The sequence below is a fragment of the Etheostoma spectabile genome, chromosome 5, assembly GCF_008692095.1.
Source record: "Etheostoma spectabile isolate EspeVRDwgs_2016 chromosome 5, UIUC_Espe_1.0, whole genome shotgun sequence".
Taxonomy (NCBI): domain Eukaryota; kingdom Metazoa; phylum Chordata; class Actinopteri; order Perciformes; family Percidae; genus Etheostoma; species Etheostoma spectabile.
The window spans coordinates 6,983,822-7,003,260 of NC_045737.1; the positions used below are offsets into that span (position 1 = coordinate 6,983,822).

General features: G+C 41.1%; 1 protein-coding gene across 5 annotated transcripts in view; it reads right to left on the minus strand.

Annotated features, from left to right (window-relative positions):
* Nucleotides 1–18,032, minus strand: part of LOC116689706 (ubiquitin-associated protein 2) — a 23,194-nt gene extending 5,162 nt beyond the window's left edge. Inside the window, exons 1-27 of one of the 5 annotated variants that reach the window (XM_032516311.1) lie at nucleotides 17,938–18,032; nucleotides 16,428–16,565; nucleotides 16,019–16,096; nucleotides 15,767–15,877; nucleotides 14,853–15,012; nucleotides 14,491–14,568; nucleotides 12,675–12,738; nucleotides 12,359–12,441; nucleotides 12,216–12,268; nucleotides 11,866–11,930; nucleotides 11,457–11,688; nucleotides 11,073–11,328; nucleotides 10,785–10,916; nucleotides 10,003–10,139; nucleotides 7,185–7,412; nucleotides 6,597–6,842; nucleotides 6,398–6,437; nucleotides 5,798–5,918; nucleotides 5,495–5,552; nucleotides 5,069–5,285; nucleotides 4,791–4,882; nucleotides 3,382–3,432; nucleotides 3,101–3,179; nucleotides 2,340–2,528; nucleotides 1,878–2,048; nucleotides 193–297; nucleotides 69–101 (exon numbers count right to left, since the gene is read on the minus strand). In XM_032516311.1, the coding sequence (XP_032372202.1) occupies nucleotides 69–101; nucleotides 193–297; nucleotides 1,878–2,048; nucleotides 2,340–2,528; nucleotides 3,101–3,179; nucleotides 3,382–3,432; nucleotides 4,791–4,882; nucleotides 5,069–5,285; nucleotides 5,495–5,552; nucleotides 5,798–5,918; nucleotides 6,398–6,437; nucleotides 6,597–6,842; nucleotides 7,185–7,412; nucleotides 10,003–10,139; nucleotides 10,785–10,916; nucleotides 11,073–11,328; nucleotides 11,457–11,688; nucleotides 11,866–11,930; nucleotides 12,216–12,268; nucleotides 12,359–12,441; nucleotides 12,675–12,738; nucleotides 14,491–14,568; nucleotides 14,853–15,012; nucleotides 15,767–15,877; nucleotides 16,019–16,096; nucleotides 16,428–16,523 (3,175 nt within the window). In that variant the 5' untranslated portion in view covers nucleotides 16,524–16,565; nucleotides 17,938–18,032. Of the gene's footprint in view, nucleotides 1–68; nucleotides 102–192; nucleotides 298–1,877; nucleotides 2,049–2,339; nucleotides 2,529–3,100; nucleotides 3,180–3,381; nucleotides 3,433–4,790; nucleotides 4,883–5,068; nucleotides 5,286–5,494; nucleotides 5,553–5,797; nucleotides 5,919–6,397; nucleotides 6,438–6,596; nucleotides 6,843–7,173; nucleotides 7,413–10,002; nucleotides 10,140–10,784; nucleotides 10,917–11,072; nucleotides 11,329–11,456; nucleotides 11,689–11,865; nucleotides 11,931–12,215; nucleotides 12,269–12,358; nucleotides 12,442–12,674; nucleotides 12,739–14,490; nucleotides 14,569–14,852; nucleotides 15,013–15,766; nucleotides 15,878–16,018; nucleotides 16,097–16,427; nucleotides 16,566–17,937 lie in introns of all 5 variants that reach the window. The other 4 variants (XM_032516310.1, XM_032516309.1, XM_032516312.1 and 1 more) reach the window with 4 other exon arrangements.
* Between the last annotated feature and the right edge of the window lie 1,407 nt (nucleotides 18,033–19,439).

A 19,439-nucleotide genomic window follows, 5' to 3' on the forward strand; every position in this document is an offset into this window, starting at 1 on the left:
ACCCTTTTGCATGTATCCATTTATGTGCACATCAAAGTGCAATCACACACACATGCATAAACACACACCTTTCTCCAGAACACTCTTGACTGTAGAATCATCTGCAATTGTAGTACATTTGTTTTTCCTACAGGGAAATGCCCACAGAGTTTGACTGTGTTGTTAGAGTGTGCGCACGTGTTGTGTTTGTACCTTTCCCTGGGCCGCTGCCCGCTGACTTGGCCTGCGTCTGGGCAGAGCCTCCGTACCCTCCCTTACTGTACTCTCCACCGTGGGCTTGAGACAGGTCATCAAAGGCTGAAGGACGAGGAGTACAGAAGAAGAGAGAAGGCAGAGCGAGCAAAGGAAGGAGAGAGGCAGAGCGAGCAAAGGAAGGAGAGCGAGAGAGAGAAAGAGAGATCGAGAGGTGAAGAAAAGGAAGAGGAAAGAGGATGGGAAGAGAAAAGAGGGGGGCAGGGGAGAGAGGCGGTAAGGTAACCTGACTAAAATGGCAGCTGTGTCTATATTGAGCCGTGTCCAACTTCAGCGGGGGGTTTGAGCTATGCATGCAGCACAAGCAAAAACACACAGGCCCGATTCCACACACACATGCAGCATTTGGTGTACATGTATTAAGTAGAGATGGTCCGATACCCTTTTTGCTTCTCGATACCAAAACTTGCATATTGGCCGATACAGAGTACCAATCCGATACCAGTGTGTCATGCATTTTATTATGTTTTAACAGCTGTATTCTACTATCCATGTATGGATGTGATTGCTATCTTTGTCGGTCTGGCTCAGGTTAAACATGAACAAACAAATAATGAATCCCACAGAATTTATTATCCAGTTTGGCAGTCAGTTATAACAGAAAAAGGACAAACTACCGTCACCTTGATTTTAGGAGTAGGAACATCTCATCAATCAAGGGTTGGAAATTGAAATCTCTTGCCTCCCTCTACACGCAATTCATGCTGAGGTCTTTGTACATACACCCTGCCTCTCTGAACTAGTAAAATACAGCTTTACCACCAACTGTTGCCATTATGGATTAAAAAGAGTAATTCCTGCTAAGCTTCTCAACTTTTATAAAGACTTTACTTTTGAGAATTAAAAGAGACAGAAGTGACTAGCCAGATAACCCTCTAATGTCACCATAACTAGTCCAACTGTTTTTTTTGGGATCAAACTTTTTTTATTTATATTTAAAACAATTAAGCAATACACTGGGACATAGGAACATGTCCCAGGACCAAAGAAAAAAATGAAAAGATAAAACAGAGAGGAAAGACTGGGAGGGGGGTAGACCTAACAAAAACAACAGCAGGAATGGAGCTCGCAGCTCAACAACAAGACACAAAAACAGACAAACAAGACATTGAATGAGAGACGGACACAAGACACACAGGACCAAAAAGATGCACAGACAGCAGCAAAAGGGGTAAAAACAGAAGTCTACAACATAGACTTCGAGGACTCAGTCAGGCTGAGCAAAGAGTCCGAAGTTCCCTGTGGCGCTCCGTTTATCCGGGCAGTAGATAGCTTCATATACACAACGTCCAGAAAGGAAAGGGTCTGTGTTTGTGTAGACAGAACTAGTCCAACTGTTGAAGTTGATTAAGTAACCTTCTCTACTTTTCATGGCAGGTTGCTCTTTGTGGTACGGTGATAGTTTGGCAGTAATAATTTAAGATAAACCTGTGCTGTCGTATTTTAAATAGCCACACAGCTCAATTTAATTAAATCAATTAAAAAGCTTATAGCTGATACAATCTTCACATTGAAAACGTTTATCATTGCTCGACTCAGGATGTTTTTTTTTTGCTGTGAATGGTCTGAAAACAACATCCGTCAGCAGTGACAGAGAAAGCCTTCTTGTTTTGTCCTGGTCTTACCTGTGCCATATGCGTGCTGTCCGTAACTTGGCTGATGCTGTTGGTGATACTGATTAGAGGGATTGGCCAGGCCCATTGCGGGTTGCTTGGCCGAAGCAGGAGGCACAAAGACGGCCGGGCCATACTGAAAGGCTGAAGGAACCCCGGGCACACCAGCGTAGTACGGCAGACCTGTAAAATAGCAAGTAAAAAATAATAATAAATAATCCAAGTGCAATAAAAAGGAGAACACTAGGCAATTGTCTTTAAGCAACAATGATGAGAAGGGCTCTTTTGTGCAGAGCAGTGTTACATTATTTTTCACTTTTGTTTAATTTGAAAATAACTGTAAAGCCTTAGGCTTTACTGGAATGGTAGCTTAAGCTAAAATTTGCATTGAGAGTAAATGTGAGGCGCGTGGATGATTTGAGTGGAAATACATTTGTCATTCTCATCATTAAACATAATATTACTTTTCCTTACCAGTGTATCCATAGCCAGGAGGCAGAGGGGGGTTGAGGAAGGCCTGGTTCTGCGTTTGCTGCCCCTGGCCCTGACCCTGTGTTCCTGCCTGTGGAGCCTGCTGGGGCTGGGACTGCACCCCGGCTGTAGACAAGCTGGTTGGGGGAGCTGGAGATGACGAATCATTTCTGCCAAACTTTGTCGCCTCCCCTGGACAGAAAGTGACAGTAGAGCAGACGTTATTGAAGTTGAAAAAAAAATAAAAATAAAAAGTTCTTTGCCGGTCTGTTGAACAGTTAACATACATAAGCAAGGAAGCCACCAAATTGAAGGTTAAGCATTTAGGATTTAGCAGCATGAAGAAAAACTGGTCAAAGCAAAAATGCGAATGGCCCTATCTAAAACAAGTGTTTGTTTTTTACTGTTCTGGGCTACTGTAAAAACATGGCAGTGCAACATGGGGTACTTTGTGAAAGAGAACTCTCTCCATTTGTAGATTTAAACAACTCATTCTGGGGTAATGAAAACAATTTATATTTACATGTGATTATACACTACTGAAAACAGTATTATGATTTTCCTAAATCATACACATGAGACCTTTAAGGAAACATAAGTACTTTGTCACAGTCTGATTGGTCTAAATCTAGAAAGCAAAGTATAACAGACTGATGTGTAGTTTTAAACGGCTCCCCCATTGTGTTAATTGTTCAGCTGGAGTTAAGAGCCTATCTTTAAAATAATGCAGTAGACATATCAACTCAACATACAATGTGACTTACCAGAATATGGATTGTTGGCCAGACTCTCTCTTCCAGGCATAGTAGCCGTAGTACCAGGGAATGTTACACCATAATAATCCTGTGTAGGAAGAGAGAAAAAAATAATTTTAAGAGACTCGGAATGCTACTTTGGGAATTTGGTGATATTGCCAGTAAGAAAATAGATTGAGTGGTTACTATGATAGCAAAAAATAACATACAGGGAATCATATGAAAGGCAACTGCTGATTTACAAAATACTAGAACCAGAGTTAGATGCAGCAAGGTATAAAATGACTCACCATAGGAAGGCGAGACTGCAGCATTTGCAAATCCTCGTATCCATAGATCTGCTGTTAAAGATAAATGGAGAAAAGAATTGGTGATAATGTAGTACAATGAACCTCACTGTAGCCTACAAACTCAGCTTTAGTTTCATCTTCTACCCATTTTGAGCTTCTACTCAGCGTTAGTCAGTGTCTGTTCTGAAGATGCCATGTTTAAACAGAACCCACCAAAACAATTAACACTGAAAAGCTCTAGAGAATAAAGAGTGAACTCACTGCCACACTTGTTAAATTCAATGTATCCACACATTGTTAAGTTTAAAGTATATAGGAAATAGGGCTGAAACAATTTGAGATTACAAAAAAATCCTTGAAGCAAAATTCTTTGCCTCAAAGCTTCGTTAATTCAATGTAACTAACGGAGTACGGCTCACTGTGTTTCTGCACGGAGGATTATTACTAGCGCAGAACAGGCTAACACTTCTGTGGACACAAGGCTGATGGGTTAAGAGAAGACACAGGCGAGACAAAGACAGAAAGTTTGGGGTCATTTTAAGCTGCAAACATGCTGCTACATCCACTCAGTAGAAAACGTCCAGTGTTCCACGAAAGGAACCCGGCACAAGGTAACAATCATCTGCTGCTCTCGTCCACAGCAACTACAGCATGCAACTCAGCAAAAAGTAATGTTTTACAAACAATGTAAAACGAAAGCTGTTGGTTTGTAGTCTTAACTGTTTAGTTTGCTACTAATCTTGGGAAACTCAGCTGCTGCGGGAGACAAACCAGCCCCCCAACCCCCCCGGAGCATGGCTACTTAATTTGCATGGGAATTATGTCATCGGACCATGCCAGTGCCGTCTGCATCCTTTCTCCTCACTCAGTATCAGGATTCTGAAAATGTGTCCCCCAGAACAGTGTAGTTGAATGGACCGCCTCTAAGCTTTGAAGCGTCACATTTACCCTCGGCTTAGTGAACAGCTCTTTTGCATATCCAGTGCAAAGAGCCCGAGGCAAGAAGGGTGAAAAGATCAACATTGGGCCACCAAAATTCTGTTAAGGTTCTTGGAATTTGGCTAAATATGTTTATTTTGACCACACACACACTCACACACACACACACACACACACACACACACACACACACACACACACACACACACACACACACACACACACACACACACACACACACACACACACACACACACACACACACACACACACACACACACACACACACCACACACACACACACACACACACACACACACACACACACACCACACACACACACACCACACACACACCACACACACCACACACACACCACCACACCACACCACACACACACACACACACACACACACACACACACACACACACACACACACACACACACACTTAAGAAAGTGTATAGTTACCGGGTAAGCAGGGAGCAAGCCACCAGGGCCCATGATGTACTGGTTGGCCAAGAGAGGGGGCACCCCTTGGGCCAAGTTTGGAGGAGCTTTACCTGGCAAAGGAGAGAAACAGACTTTTGACTTGACAAATCTGTACGGTCTTAGTTGAGTGTCAGAAAACCCTGATTAAAAGTGAAAGTGTATTTTAATATGACATACATTTTTTATTTAAAAAGAATCTTTTGTAAATCAGTTCCTCTGTTGGGGGATGAGATTCCTTTGTCAAACTAAGAGCCTACCAGAGGTGGTTGTGAGCAGGGGTGCCGTGCGGTTGCCTGCAACTGAGAGTGTGCCATTAGGAGTTAGTCCAGGTGCTCCAGATGGATGAAGACCATTGGTGATTGAGCTGGTGACAGCCAGGGGAGCTGAAGAACCGGAATGGACAGCTTGGCTGGACGACGATGATGAATAGGCATGGAGGTTGCCGCTACTGTTGCTCTCCTCGTTACTCATCTGGTGTAACAGAGCAGAAAGGGTGTATGAGAAGAGATCCAGCAACTGTTGTAGGTCAAAGGATGATGTCTTCATAAATAAAACTATGTTTTCCCCAAAGCTCAAATAGTGCCTATTTTTTAAGCAAATATGCCATGTTCTTCTATTATAACAACTACAAAGTGATGTTTAAGTTATCTTATGTCTTAATGCAAGCATGAACATCCACTTACAGTAAGGGCGGAGCTCGTGACGAGGGCCGATCCAGATGAGTGAGAACTGGTCACATGACTTAAAAAAAAAAAAAAAAAAAAAAAAAAAAAAAAAAAAAAGAGTGAAATGATTTTGTCAGCCTGCTTAAATCTCAAAAAGCCAGGAAACATGAGCAGGACAACCGGAGACTCAGTGAAATAAATTTCCACAGAACATGATTAGGATATGTGCTTGTAACCATCATCATCTCCAGACAAAAAAAGGGGACACAAAACATGTATATGCAATATAAAATGCCTTGGTATGGCCAAACCATCCCTTACCTGCTGAGCGAGGGGATGGATGTTGAGTGGGAAAGTGCAACTGCAGGGGAGGAGATGTGGTGGCCACTGTCACTCGTCATAACGGGAGACTCATTTTTCACGGCTCTAGACGATGACGTAGCTGGTTAAAAAGAACAATTACAGAATTGGTAAATCTCAAGACTGAAGACTGGCTTTTATCAAACCAAGTAATTATTAATTTCTTACACAACTTTTATTCTTGCATTTTATATATGTCTTATTCTGTTTTAGAATATCTTTGTTGTTTATCCACTTTAATGACTGAATGTTTCTAAATTTCTTTTCCGTAAAGCGCTTTGAATTGCCATGTTGCTTAAAAAAAGGGCTATATACAGTAAATAACCTTGTGTGTACATTACAAACTTTAAAAAGAAAATTGATTTTGAAAGGAGAAATAAAAGAATGAAATATAAATGTAACAAAGTTGGGCATGAAAGATGGATCGAGTATGTTCTGGTCCTAATCAAACCTCATCCACTAAAAAAGGACCATTTCCACCTTCTATGGTATGTATTTAGCAATAGATATGTATCATATTGGATGTGATTGGCCACTCCACTCCAATTGTTGTGTACTTACTGTCCGGTGTGCTCTGTGTCTTCATGCCACTGTAGCCATTCTAAGAGAATAGGAAATTAACAAAGTCTTATTTTTATCATTCAGATTTGTCAGGTATTACGCAGAGCTTTCAAGAAATAAAAATGAAGTCAGCGGTGGTCATTATCCTCTTGTCATTTTGGTTCTTTATGCATACATAGAGAAAAAGCTTTATCCTTACTGTAAGGACAGTAGCTGAGGGGACATCGTTGCTCTGAGAGAAGGCCAGATGAGGTGGCAGGGACCTTGGACCACTGCTCTCCACACGACTGGCTGTGGTAGGAGCTGCAGAGGATGGTGGAGCGGCTGCACTGGGAAGACCCATGGAGGGGGAGGGCGTGACACTGGGTAAGCCCAAGGATGGTGAGGGGAAGTTGGGATCTGATACAGCTAAGGGTAAGGTGGGTAAGCTGCTCATGTGGTCACTGTTTACATGGCCGAGAGAAAGGAAGATGGAGAAATATACCAACTATGTCAGAAGTAAAGTCATGATGTATTACTGGTTTAATTTAAAACATACAAGCAGTTTCTAGCTGCAACTGAGCTAAAATGACGGCATCATAATCTAAATCCTTTTATCTCAGTGACAAATTGTGTGCCTGTGGATGCAGTGAGTACTCTGCTTTGTGCATGGCTAAAGACTCCATGCCTAACAGATGCACAATTCTGCACATGTACAACATTGAAAATGACAAATTCTTCACATTGACAAATGTGTGCCTGACCGACCAACTACACACACACACACACACACACACCTCATAGATCCTGGCTGCTTGGAGAACAGGCTGCTCTGTGGCTGATGTGTGGGAACAGCGGTAGGGAGAGACATAGGTACTGGAGCTGGGCCCTGAACTTGGGCGCGTTCCCTGGCTGACGTCTGAGCCATGTCTCCTGTTCCACTACCAGCCTCAGACCCAAAATCAAGAGCCCCAAACTGAACATTCAGGCCAGGTATATCTGCTGAGCCCGGCATCTCCACTGCCGACGATGGTATCTGAGAAGACAAAGAGGTATATGTAGAACTTGGCTTAATTATTTAACCAATTTCATAACTTTTATTTGTATAGTGTAAAATTTATAAATTATGGATATCAAGCCGTTATGTGATGATAGCTATCTAGCGGCTATGTTTAGTCAAAACATTCCCGTGAACTGCTACTTAAATGTGTTTAAAGTATAAACCTCAGGGTGGGTCGAGTCTACTTCTCTTCCCATTCGCAGAATTAAAAAGAGGTACAGCCATTCTCATACATAACATCCCTTTCAATTTGGAACACGAAGAAAAAGACCCGTACAGGAGATTAATTGTAATTACAGGCTTAATTCTTAAAACACATAACTATTCTTATAATTTATGCTCCAAACTGATTCACCTTATTTTATATATCTCAAATTGTTTTACTGTTTAACCATTATTGCAAAGCCCTGGGCTTCCCAGCTGGTGATTTTAATTATATTGTGAATTCTTCTCTGGATAAATCCTCCTCCGCAAATGTATCACATCCAAGGTCATCCATTGCTCTCAACAATTTATGTAAAAACACTGCGCTGATAGATATATGGCGACAGATTAATCCTTAAGTGAGATTATACATTCTATTCACATAAGTCATACTCAACAATTTTGAAATGCTGTCCAGGCTAGCTGTATAGACTATTGCTCCATCAGATCACGGCCCAGTGCTTTTGCATATTGACCCAGCATTTAACATTCCCAGAACTCCAACCTGGAGATTCAATAAGTCACTTTTAAACAGTTACCCCTTCTGTAGCTTTGTCTGGAACAATTACAATTTTGCTTGATCATTAAAATAAATTAAAACAAAAAAAAAACAGTTGTCCTCTGCTATTATCTGGAATGCGGCTAAAGCCACTTTAAAAACGGGCATTTTTTTCGTACACTTCTCATCGAATGAAGATTCTAGAGAGCAATAAGAACAATCATAAAAAGGGCGTTACTAGGTTAAAATGAATGCATAAGCAAAACCCCCCAAGTTGCAAATCTAAAAAACGCTAGTGACTGCAAAGACCAAACACAATACTGACCACACTCACCAAGTTCAGAAGCTACTACTTTTCACTAAGCAAAAGTATTATGAATTTGGTAATAGGTGCCGCCGGTAACTTGACCACCAATTGAAAAATCAGAACAATGATCGCTCAATCAACATGATTAAAACTCACTGAAGTGATGATTCCTGTGACCAATTGACTCTTAATAGTACATTTAGAGATTTAAAATAAAAAAATAAAAAACCCTTTTACAGTTCAGAGAAGATGGACCTCTCTCACTCTTTACTCTGAACCAATAGCAAGTGTTAATACAAATAAATGACTGATGTTGGTTAGTTTCACAGAGGTTGTAAACAAGGGTACCCCGTCACTCTGGTTTACATGGTTTGAGATCCTGGCCGAGGCCATCAGGACTAATCCGGACATAATCAGTATTACAGCAGGTTAAAAGAACCATGTTATTTCATTATTTGCTGATAAGTCCTTTATTTAAGTAATCCTTAAATAAAAAAATCAGTTCTGGACTGTAGCCTTATTTAGTGCTGTGTCAGGTTATAAAATTAAACTAGGAAAATCTGGCGCCCTGGCTTTCAATAGTCCCCAGAATATAACCATACAATCTTCTCTTGGGGTATCGAAGAATGGCTTAAAATATTTGGGTATTTTCGTCACTCCTGATTTGAACAATCTATTTGAGACCAATTATTCCCCTCCAATTCAAAAAATTAGAAACTATTTGAAGAAATGCATCTCCCTGCCCACTACCTTCTTCGGGAGAATAAACAAAACAAAAAAAACAACATCTCCCACAATTAAAACTACTTAATTCAAAATATTCTGTGCTACTTGACCGCAGCTTATCTGTCAATCACTAAACGCCAAAACCAAAAAGGAACTGGGAGATTTATCCCTTCCCAACCTACAACTTTATTACTGGTCAGCTCAACTCAAAATTATGACTAACTGGTTTATAAAGACGAGGGATTATTTATGGATTAGTCTCTCGTCTCTGGCATGTCATCCTAAAAGGCTTGAATCCCTCCCCTTTATTAATGATATGGACCAGATGAACTCTGGAACTCTATTATTTAAAACACACTACAGGTCTGGAATGATAATTTAAAAAAAAAAATTTAAATATTCCCTCTGCTATTTCTGCTTGGTCCCCCCGGCATTGAATCCTGACCTTCCGCTGCAGATCAGGAGTATTGGCTTGCTGGAGTGGGCTTCCAAGGGCCTATCAGATGTCACAGGTCTATTGATTTCCAACACTGTAACGCTATTTGAGCAAATTAAAAACGATTGACATTCCTTGTAAGGCCTTTTTTCCAAATATTTTAAGTTTTTCTATAGGACTTATTTTACACCTTTTTGCCTCCAGAAAAAGTTCCCCCGTAGTTCAAATCTTTGTCATACATGTAAAACAAACACGAGGGTATGTTTATTCACCTGCTCCTGGGCATGTGATCGCATCCAGACATTTTGGAAGGAAGTGAATTCCATGGTCCAGAAAGTGACCCTCCCCCCCCCCCATACACTACTGATAAGACTCAGTTTCTTCCATATCTTGCCTTTGAGAGGGGAGGTACTCTGCGTCTCTGTGTCTTTAGCTGCCGCTGAGGGGGTTCTGTAACAGAAGGATCCATGCCTGGCATCTTCACTCCTGGAGAAGCTCCATCTCTTATATGAGTAACAGAGGACTCATGACCTGAAGGGATTTCAAAATGTTAAAATCAGCATGATCAAAATGACAGTGATGATGGTGATACTACCATAATCTTACAGCACATATATACTGTTAGTGTTCATTCTACTCATTTCTTTAGAAGAGAAGGCCCTGCCTCACTAATATTGTGTGATGAATATTTGTCTTTAATATCAGCTCTGTAGCCATTGTTTCACTGTTAGCCAAATATTTCTGGTCTTATTTTATGTGGTTACAGTCCACAAACAAGACAGAAGGAACACTAAGTTTTCGTTGTCATTTCTGCTATTGTGGTCTTTCAACAGCTCAGTGAGTCATGAACAGGACCACACTGAATCTTATTTTTGGAATCTAATAATTTAAACACATTACATACATTTGTTTAAATAAAACTGAATGTTACCACATCCACACCCCAAGCAGAAAACAGTCCGCTAAATACTGCAGATTTTCATTCTGGATCACAGCTGAAAACTGTATAACAATCCGCAGATTCCGTTTGAGTCAGGCCTTGAAGCACAAGCTACCACTGCTGGTTAAAATAATCTATATTCAATTATGAAAATAATTAAGTGTAGCTGGAACCCTAATGTCACATGGTATTCTAAGCTTTCAAAACGCATAGTATGATACGGTCTGAAACCCTACCTGGCGGTGTGGGGACCTGTGGAGCATGTGACAGGCCTAGAGGCTCTGTGGTTGGAAGGATGGAGGACTGTTGTTGCCTCTGAGCCAGCTGGCTGAGCACCGCTGATGGTTCTGGTTGAAGCTTCATCTCCACTGGGGAGAATGCAGATCAATATACATTCATATACATATTATATTGAAGTGCACCATACCTCTTACATTGCTGTCATAATAACTGAATAACCATGCCTTACATGTCTGTGTTAGATTCAACGTTTTTTTCTTCAAATTACGAAATTTAAAACTTACTGTGGTGAGCGGTAACGGGGCCATTTTCCACTCTCTGAGCCTTAACTTCTACAGAGGGGGAGAAAGCAGGACCAGGGTTCTGTAGTGAAGGTGGCCCTGCATCTTTGGGAACACTAATGCTGCTGGCGGTGGCCAATGGCTGACTGGCTCTCTGACCAAGCCGAGGGCCGTTGAGCTGCTCCGATGTCCTGATGTCAGAGGCAGGTGTCGGCTTAGGCGCATTCAGGGACCCAAAACCAGAACCCAGGACTGAGGACTAGGAGGATAAGAGAAACAAATCTGAGTAACTGAATACACTGATACCATGTATCAGTGTGTAGGCACATAAACATGCCTGTAGGTGCTTGCAAATGTTTAAGTGTGTGTATGTGTGACTGTCTGTACCAGCGCAGCATGTGCATAGTTGGTACTAGCAGAGGCAGCATGGGCGTAGCTGTTGGCCGTGGCGTGTGCGTAGCTGTGTGTTGCGGTGCGTCCATTGTGGTGGGAATTGGTGAACACCAGGCTTTGGCCCAAATCCTCGGCTGAGGGACCATCAACTATCGCCCCCAAGTCAGAGTCCGTAGAACCCCCAACAGCCACTCCAGTCTTTGGCAGTAGACTAGCCAGGTCCACACTGAGGGGAAGCAAGAGATGGGAGAGCAGAAAGAGTGGGGATGTAAAGAGTGGGAGAAAAGAGTGGTTTGGGGAAGAGGGTCAACAAGCAGAAGATTAAATAAAAAGTTACTCTCCAAAATAAAGCTAGCTCTCTGTAGGGATTTAAGTTGACTGGATTTTGGGCAGGATGGCTTACTTGGATCCAGGTGTGATGTGGTTTGCTGGAGTAGAGGAGGCAGTGAATACTTTAGTCTCAGACAACTGTGAACAGGGACAAAAAGTACAAACAGGCATTAGCTTAATATAGGCATAGTGCTTGTGTATCAACAACCATTCAGAACCACATTGACATAGTTACACCACATAAAATCCCTGACTCTTAACCAGTAGATTTTACAAAGTTATCACTAGACATACAATCTCAAATAACAAGAGACATTAGGCAGGCCAGTTCAGACTTAAAGCAATCAAAGTAAACAAACGTGTAGGCCCTAAAACTCAAGCAATCCAAATCCCTTTCAGATCATTAAAAAGGTGCTGCATTACATCCTCATTCCAGTCCTCTGAAGCCCAGTCTTCCCCATTGCCTGTCCATGTTCCTAAAAAAAACAAAAACACAGCAGCCAAGTTAGTGTTGCTATGTCCACACCCGTTCAACGTGACATCTTATGTTCCATTATGGTCCTTACCAGTTCCCTCAGCAGGTTCGTTGCTGTCCCATGTCTCCTGGCGAGCTCGAGAGTTAGCTGTGTAGTCAGCAGGATTGAAGATGCTGAAAGTAGTACAGTGGAAAGAAAAAACAGGAAAGAGGAGGAAACAGTTGGAAAGGTGTGAAAACATAAGCACAACTGAAGAAAATACCATCTGGTCTGTTGCTACTGAATGAGAAGATTCAGAAAACTTAAATTTTCCACACATTTGTTTTTTTAGATATGTGCTTGTATTAACCATCACCACCTCCTCATCCTATTTCAGGCTTAATGTCACAAAAAAACGTGTTCTTACCCCATTCCCTGGGAGGAGAACCTGTTCCCAGCCGCTGCTCTTCCTCTACCGCGAACCCCTGCCCCTGAGGATACACACAAAACACCAGATGACCTTTGCTGAGTAGTCGACTTAAGCCTAAACTTTTCATTAAGCATTTGTTTAAAGACAGTTCTAAGTTTACTGAAACTTTCGGTCATCGGCCTTTGTCAAGCATGACACATAATTATCTGTATTTATTTAAAACCATGCTCGTTTATGTGTCTTAAGTTTCTTTTCTAACAGTTTTAAAAAGACTGATTTTTTTTTTTTAATCTGGCATTGCTTTATGATTGCGCTCATGTACCTAATAATACAGTGCAATGTCATTGTTAACTTCACCAGGATGATACAACAAATCTGTGCTGTCAAACACTGGCCATTGAGGTAACAGTTACGGCCAAATTGCATGGGCCACGGATGTGGCGCGACACATCTGCCTCAGCATGCCCACAGCAAAGCGTGTCTATTGTAATCAACCAACACTGCTGCAAAGACCATGGAAGGTTATTGCGCAACTCATCTCTATTTTAACGCAACTAGTTATTTTTTTACTGTAGGCGCCACTTTGCAGCCCTCCAATGGATAGAAATGGCATAGAACTGTTAAAAAATAATTGGATTACCACAATAAATGCCTCATTGTCCCATAGACAATACAGCACAGCAGAACAACCTTGGGGGTTTGTTCACATTTCAAATTAATTAGTTCAGTACCAATTTATATAGCTTATACTTCCAAACCCTGCATAACTGCATTTTCACTTAGCAAAACACCAAGCACACAGAGAACCTGGCATGCAACCATACTACAAAAGACGTTGTTGGTTTTATGAAAAAAAAAAAAAAAAAACCTGGCTCTGCCCCACCTACGTGATGTGTCTGACACAGTCTAACCCAAAAGATAATTTGGGCAAGTTTTGACAGCTCTATGTTTATTGAATTGATCAGATGAGATAAAAAAAAACAAGTCTACTGTGTACACTCAATTGTTTGTTTTTCTCACTGTTTTTAAAGTTGAATAGTCAATCAGATGGATTGGCTATGGGATTGAATAGAGTGGTTTCCTTGGTGTGTCAAGGCCTTGAAGAGCATAACAAACTATCGGACAAAATTTCTTTGGAACCAGGCCTTGATTGACCTCACCATTCTACTTGTTGAAAAAAAAAATACAAATCCAGTCAGATTCTACTCATTTTCCCACTCATTGTTGTTGAGATCCCCTGCCCCACCAAACACCCATTCAAGCAGCTGCAGGGACTGAGCGCACTCCACACATGTTGAGCACTAATACTTTAAATGCCTGCAGACACAAATAGATACATCGCCAGCTACATCACCCAAAATGCACAACAACATCTGAGACAATTCCCTATCTTAGGGATTGCAGCAGTGCTGCACAATATAAAAACCATTACAATTACTTTTCCAGCTATCGCTTTTTTATTTATATAGTTACATTTCACACAATCCCCCCACTCCTCTGATTTTTATTACTTTTAAGTTTTTGTAACAAATGAATATTCTCGGTGTGGGATCAATAAAGTTTGTATCTTATAAGAATGATATTACGCAGCAAAAAAGTCCTACAGCCAAAGCATTGAGAGTTCATTTTGATAAATTTGATTAAAAATCTAAATCCTGACACCCCTACAATATATAGCGCTACCCTAGATCACAGTTCACTAAAACACCACTTTTCCAACCTATGCTTTGTATAATCCAACTTTGGACACATTGCTAACAAAATGGGAATGCACTCAAAAAACCTAAAGAGGTATAATTTTTTAATTTCTAACCTCTGCCCCGCCCCCTGCGTCCACGGTCTCCACCTCTCTCTCCAGGAGCCACCTCAAACCCATTCTCCTCTAACCGACCTGGAATCCAACAAGAAACACAGGTTTAAGAAAATGAGAACACAAAGACTCATTAGTACTGAACTGCGAGAAACACCTGAGCCTTTTTAATTCAACTCATTGGGAAATCAAAGGAAAAAAAATCTAAGTTGAGTTGACAGTTCTATATACTCAGCATACTTTCATAAACATATGACTAAAAACTAACAGCCAATGTCAAATATGCATTAAAGAGAAAGACATTTTAACAGACCAACAAGGAGCATTCATTTACACAATCCAGACAGGAAAAACATCTTTCTTACCTTCTCGCCCTCGGCTGATGCCTCTACCTCTCCTGTTGGATGCCCCACGTCCGCGACTAGTCTCCCTCTCTCCTCCTTTCTTCTCCCTGTTTTCCTTTATCTCTGAGGGTCCTCCTTCTTTCCCAAGGCTCCGCTTCTTCCCCACAGTCTCCCAGGAGTTCTGACAGAATTAAACCAAAGAATGAGCTTGACTAAAAAACCTAAATCATGCCATGAAAATTTAACTTTGAGGTTTTTTAACCTTACTATGACTTCCCCCAAGCTGCCTATGGTCCCCCAGAGGCTAGAAAAGGCAATAGATGTAAACTGAGCCCTGGGTATCCTGCTCTGCCTTTAAGAAAATGAAAGCTCAGATGGCCAATCTGGGTTACCTCTTTTTTCTCTGCTTTGCTCGCCCAGAAAATTCGGCCTACCCATGAGACTGGCTCTAGTGGCTGTAATTCTGCACCAAGGCTGAACTTTGGGAAAAAGACTTCAGATATGGTATTACGGACCACTAAGGTCTATATAAAAGCTTCCAAAGAGCACCATGACATGGGACCTTTAACACCCAGTGTGGGACATTATAAGTAATGAGGGAGTGAAAGACCGAAACACTCAAAAACACACACGCACTTTTTGTTGCGACGAATAGTTATACATTTAATCAGCAACTGTAGTCAAAACCAAAAACAAAGTAACGTAACAGAGTTGTGCAACAGCATGTTTCTCGCCTTGCTTTTAGTAGTTGTAAAAATACTTGCACAGTTTAAAAAATGGTCACAAAATGAGACCATTTGGTCACAGTGTGGAGGCCTGTAAATACACCTATATTGAGAAATGTGTGCATGGTTCATGGAGTTTGCAAAATTCCCAAAGGATTCGTCACAAGAAATGAAACTGAATATGGTGTACGTATGTGTACATAAACTTACTATGTCAGAGGTGCTCTCCAGCAGAAAATTGATGGCTCTGTTCACATCTTCGTTGCAGTCATGGAGGGCTACCATGCACTCATCTTGAGTCTTCCCAGTGACCTCAATCAGCTGTGAGTGTGCACAACAGAAACAGAGCGTTAAGACAGATCGCCACATGATGGAATGAGGGTCCCAATGGCCAAGAATATTAGCTGGTGATCCAGAAAATGTGTTTGTTTAAATGTGTGTGCATACACACACACACATTACCTGTTTGACCTTGTCTTCAAAGTCAGCATCATTTTTGTCATAGATCATTTGGGCTAAACGAATCTGTTCTGCTGTGGGCTGGTAAACAAAGAGTTCCGTTAGAAACAATTCAACAGGAACACACAGAACCTTGCCTCATTTTCGTATTCAACAATACATCAGACCACGAGACAATAGGTTATATTTACTTATATCACAAGATTCTACCATCCTGGTAAAGGAATACCAAGTAGGATGTGGTCACCTAATAATCCATTTAAATCATTACGTATTTTGTATTTCAATATCAGTATAATAACATGAAATACAACCTTTGATTGTATTTTAAAAAAAATGGGCAATTTTTAATTGAGCAGGACAATTATTTAGAACTGGATGCAACAATGTATGCACAATGGTGAAAACCCACCTGTATCTGTTTCTGTGGCTGTGTTGTTTGTGTGGTGGTGGGCAGCGTTCTGTCCCGAGTCCCCCGGGCTTGATTGCTGACCACTGAAGTCATCATATACAGTATATACAAAACAATGTATGTACAAAATAGAAAAATCTGGGGAGAGAAAGTGGCACATGTTTATGTGAGATGATTACAGTGCTTCACAATTCCCAGTATCATACTAAATAATTGTCTAATGCCAATACAATAAACTGAATATAAGCAGACGAGACTCACTGTTGTCAAGTATACCATGTAAGACTATAACTCCATCTGTCGCCCCCACCACCCCGGTTAAATTTAGCCAGCCAAGAGGGGACTGTCCGGGTGTCAACTTACAACCCTCCCTCAGTCTCCAACACAAGACAGTGAGTATGCACCAGCATATGTTAATGGTATTATGAATTATAACACTTTGCCCCCATCGAAATCAAGATAGCGACTAGCCATTCGGCTTGTGATTAAAAGAAATAAGTAAACTAAACACAAAATACCCTGTATGCCAGGATAGCCGTGGGTTCGATTATATAACATGCAGCAACTGGTTAACGTTATATCTAACTAGCTCGCTAACTGGTAAGCGTGGGAGCACAACAAACGAGATCCACCGGCTTTTACCGTTAAGACAGCAAGGCACGGTTAACGTCAACTGCATAATGTAGCAACTGTTATCAGTGTTTTCATTCGCCCGTACTTATAGTAATTTATAACTGAATCGTTACATTATTTAGGTGTAAGTTACAAGTTCTGCGGAAATATGAGCCGCACTGGCTAACCTTCACATCAGCGTTAGCCAGGCTACGCTAGTTAGCCTGGCTAACGGCTCGCCTTTGTTACGTGAGCGAGACACACACAATTCATAACGTTAAAATATAGTATTCTACTGGCAGGATATTAGCAGTGTGACAATACAATGAAGTTAGTTAACCTGTCCACCAATGTGATCGCTGTTCGTATAGCTAGCTTCACCAACTCAGGAACAACAAAATAAACAAAGTGCGACGATGTAGCTATCCTTTTGTGTAAAGCGAGAAAGCTAACGTGACTCACTTAACGCTAACCTCAGGGTGCAAAGTTAGCTAAAGTTAGGAGCAGGCGACGCGGCGTGTCAAATTAACATTTACCACGGCCGGTGTATAATGCTATGTTGATGCAATACGGTGTGGGGGAAGAAAAGTTGTCGAAAAACGCGGCGCCCGTTCATGTTAAGCTACGACAGATATCAGTAGCAAGCTAACTGCCCCGGCATGTGAACGGCCCGTCCGCATTCAACGATTGCAGCACCCCAGTACGGACATTACGCTGGGTAGCTAGCAAGCTAGTTAACTAGCTAGTTAACCATCGAAAAAGGACGGACGGTTTCCCTGAATTGTCCGATCGGTTTTCCTTAAACTAATTTAAAAGTTGTAAGATAAGACGATTGAGTCGTTCACATTGATTTTAAATCGACGACATTAGCACAACAAATCTTTAATCTTTATTTTACCTGCTAACACGCTTCGCTCAGCCAGCAGCAGATGCTGTCACGTGACCCACCGCGCCGTTGTTGAAAGTTATGACGCGGCTGACGCCGATATATTGGTGGTTCAACACCGTGCCCCTACGTGCGCGTTCTTGTCTCGGAGCGCGCTTTGCTGTAAGGCTTCCAGCCTGATGAGAACTACAGCTTAAAGTTTGTGGTGATTTCCTATTTAGTGAAATTTGTGTGAGATCAGATAAACATTTGATTGGTTATGCTTACATATGCTATAGACAACAAGGAGTTTCCGATTTTTTTTCCCCCTGAGCCAAGGTTGTGTGAGGTTCTTCGACAGTAGTATGAAATACTAACAGTAGGCTACCACTAAATTCGCACTGTCTGGGATCTTTTTATTCAAATTGTAGGCTAATTACCCTATCACTCTAGGCTGTGCTCTCTGTGTAATACATACTTGTCATAATAAAAGGCAATTTGAATAGCCAAAACAGACTTGGGAAAAAACAACATATCTGCACACTGCACTTCTCACAAAATAATCATCAAATCACCTAGGCTTACTAACTGAAAAAAAAATGTCACAACACAGAACATCTGATCATCAAGCAAATTTAATTAAATCTTAAATCTCTTAGAACTGTTTCAACGAACAAGAAGCCTCAAAGACTTAGCTAAAAACTAAAAACACACCAAATAAACATGCACAACAACATCTGAGACACCAATGCTTTAAAAAATAAAACAAATCTTACAATTAAAAAAAAAATACCACGTTTTAGAACAGTTTGCCACCTGCCAAGTAAACAGCTCAGTTGACAACATGAGCTCAAGTTTGAAGTAGAGTAGCAAAATATTAGTTTTGCATCTTTGGTTCAGTGTCATTCATTAAGTAAGTATTAATTAATTAATTAGATCACAGATTAAGATTATAGTCAAACCAGGGAAACTGAAAATCCAATACTAAGGTCCTGTCTCATGATCAGGATAATCACAATTGTTAGTATATTAGGACCAAGAAAAGAACAAGCAAGACCAAAGTTGCGAAATTATATTTAGTCTGATACTAGGAGGAACTCCCACGATTGGATTTTCAAAAGTGCAGCCTTGCTGGATTTAGGTTAAATGAAAAGATACACATAAATAACAGCTATTACAATTTTTAAACACCAGTCATCCAAATAAATATGTAAGAATTTCATAATATTAGGGAGCCTGGGTAGCTCACTGGGTAGAGTGTGCGCCATGTGAAGAGAGGCTCAGTCCTCGCGGCAGCAGATGCATGTTCAATTCCGACCTGCATGTCATTCAGCCCCTCTCTTCCCTTTCATGTCTAAGCTGTCCTGTCAAATAAAGGCCTAAAATGCCCCCAAAAATGTTGATATGCTATTTTCATCTGAATCAGCATTTATAAAGAACTGAGGATCTAGGAACAAAAACAAAAACAAAAAAAACCCACACCTGCACACAAGAAACAAACTCTCTCTCACACACACACACACACACACACACAC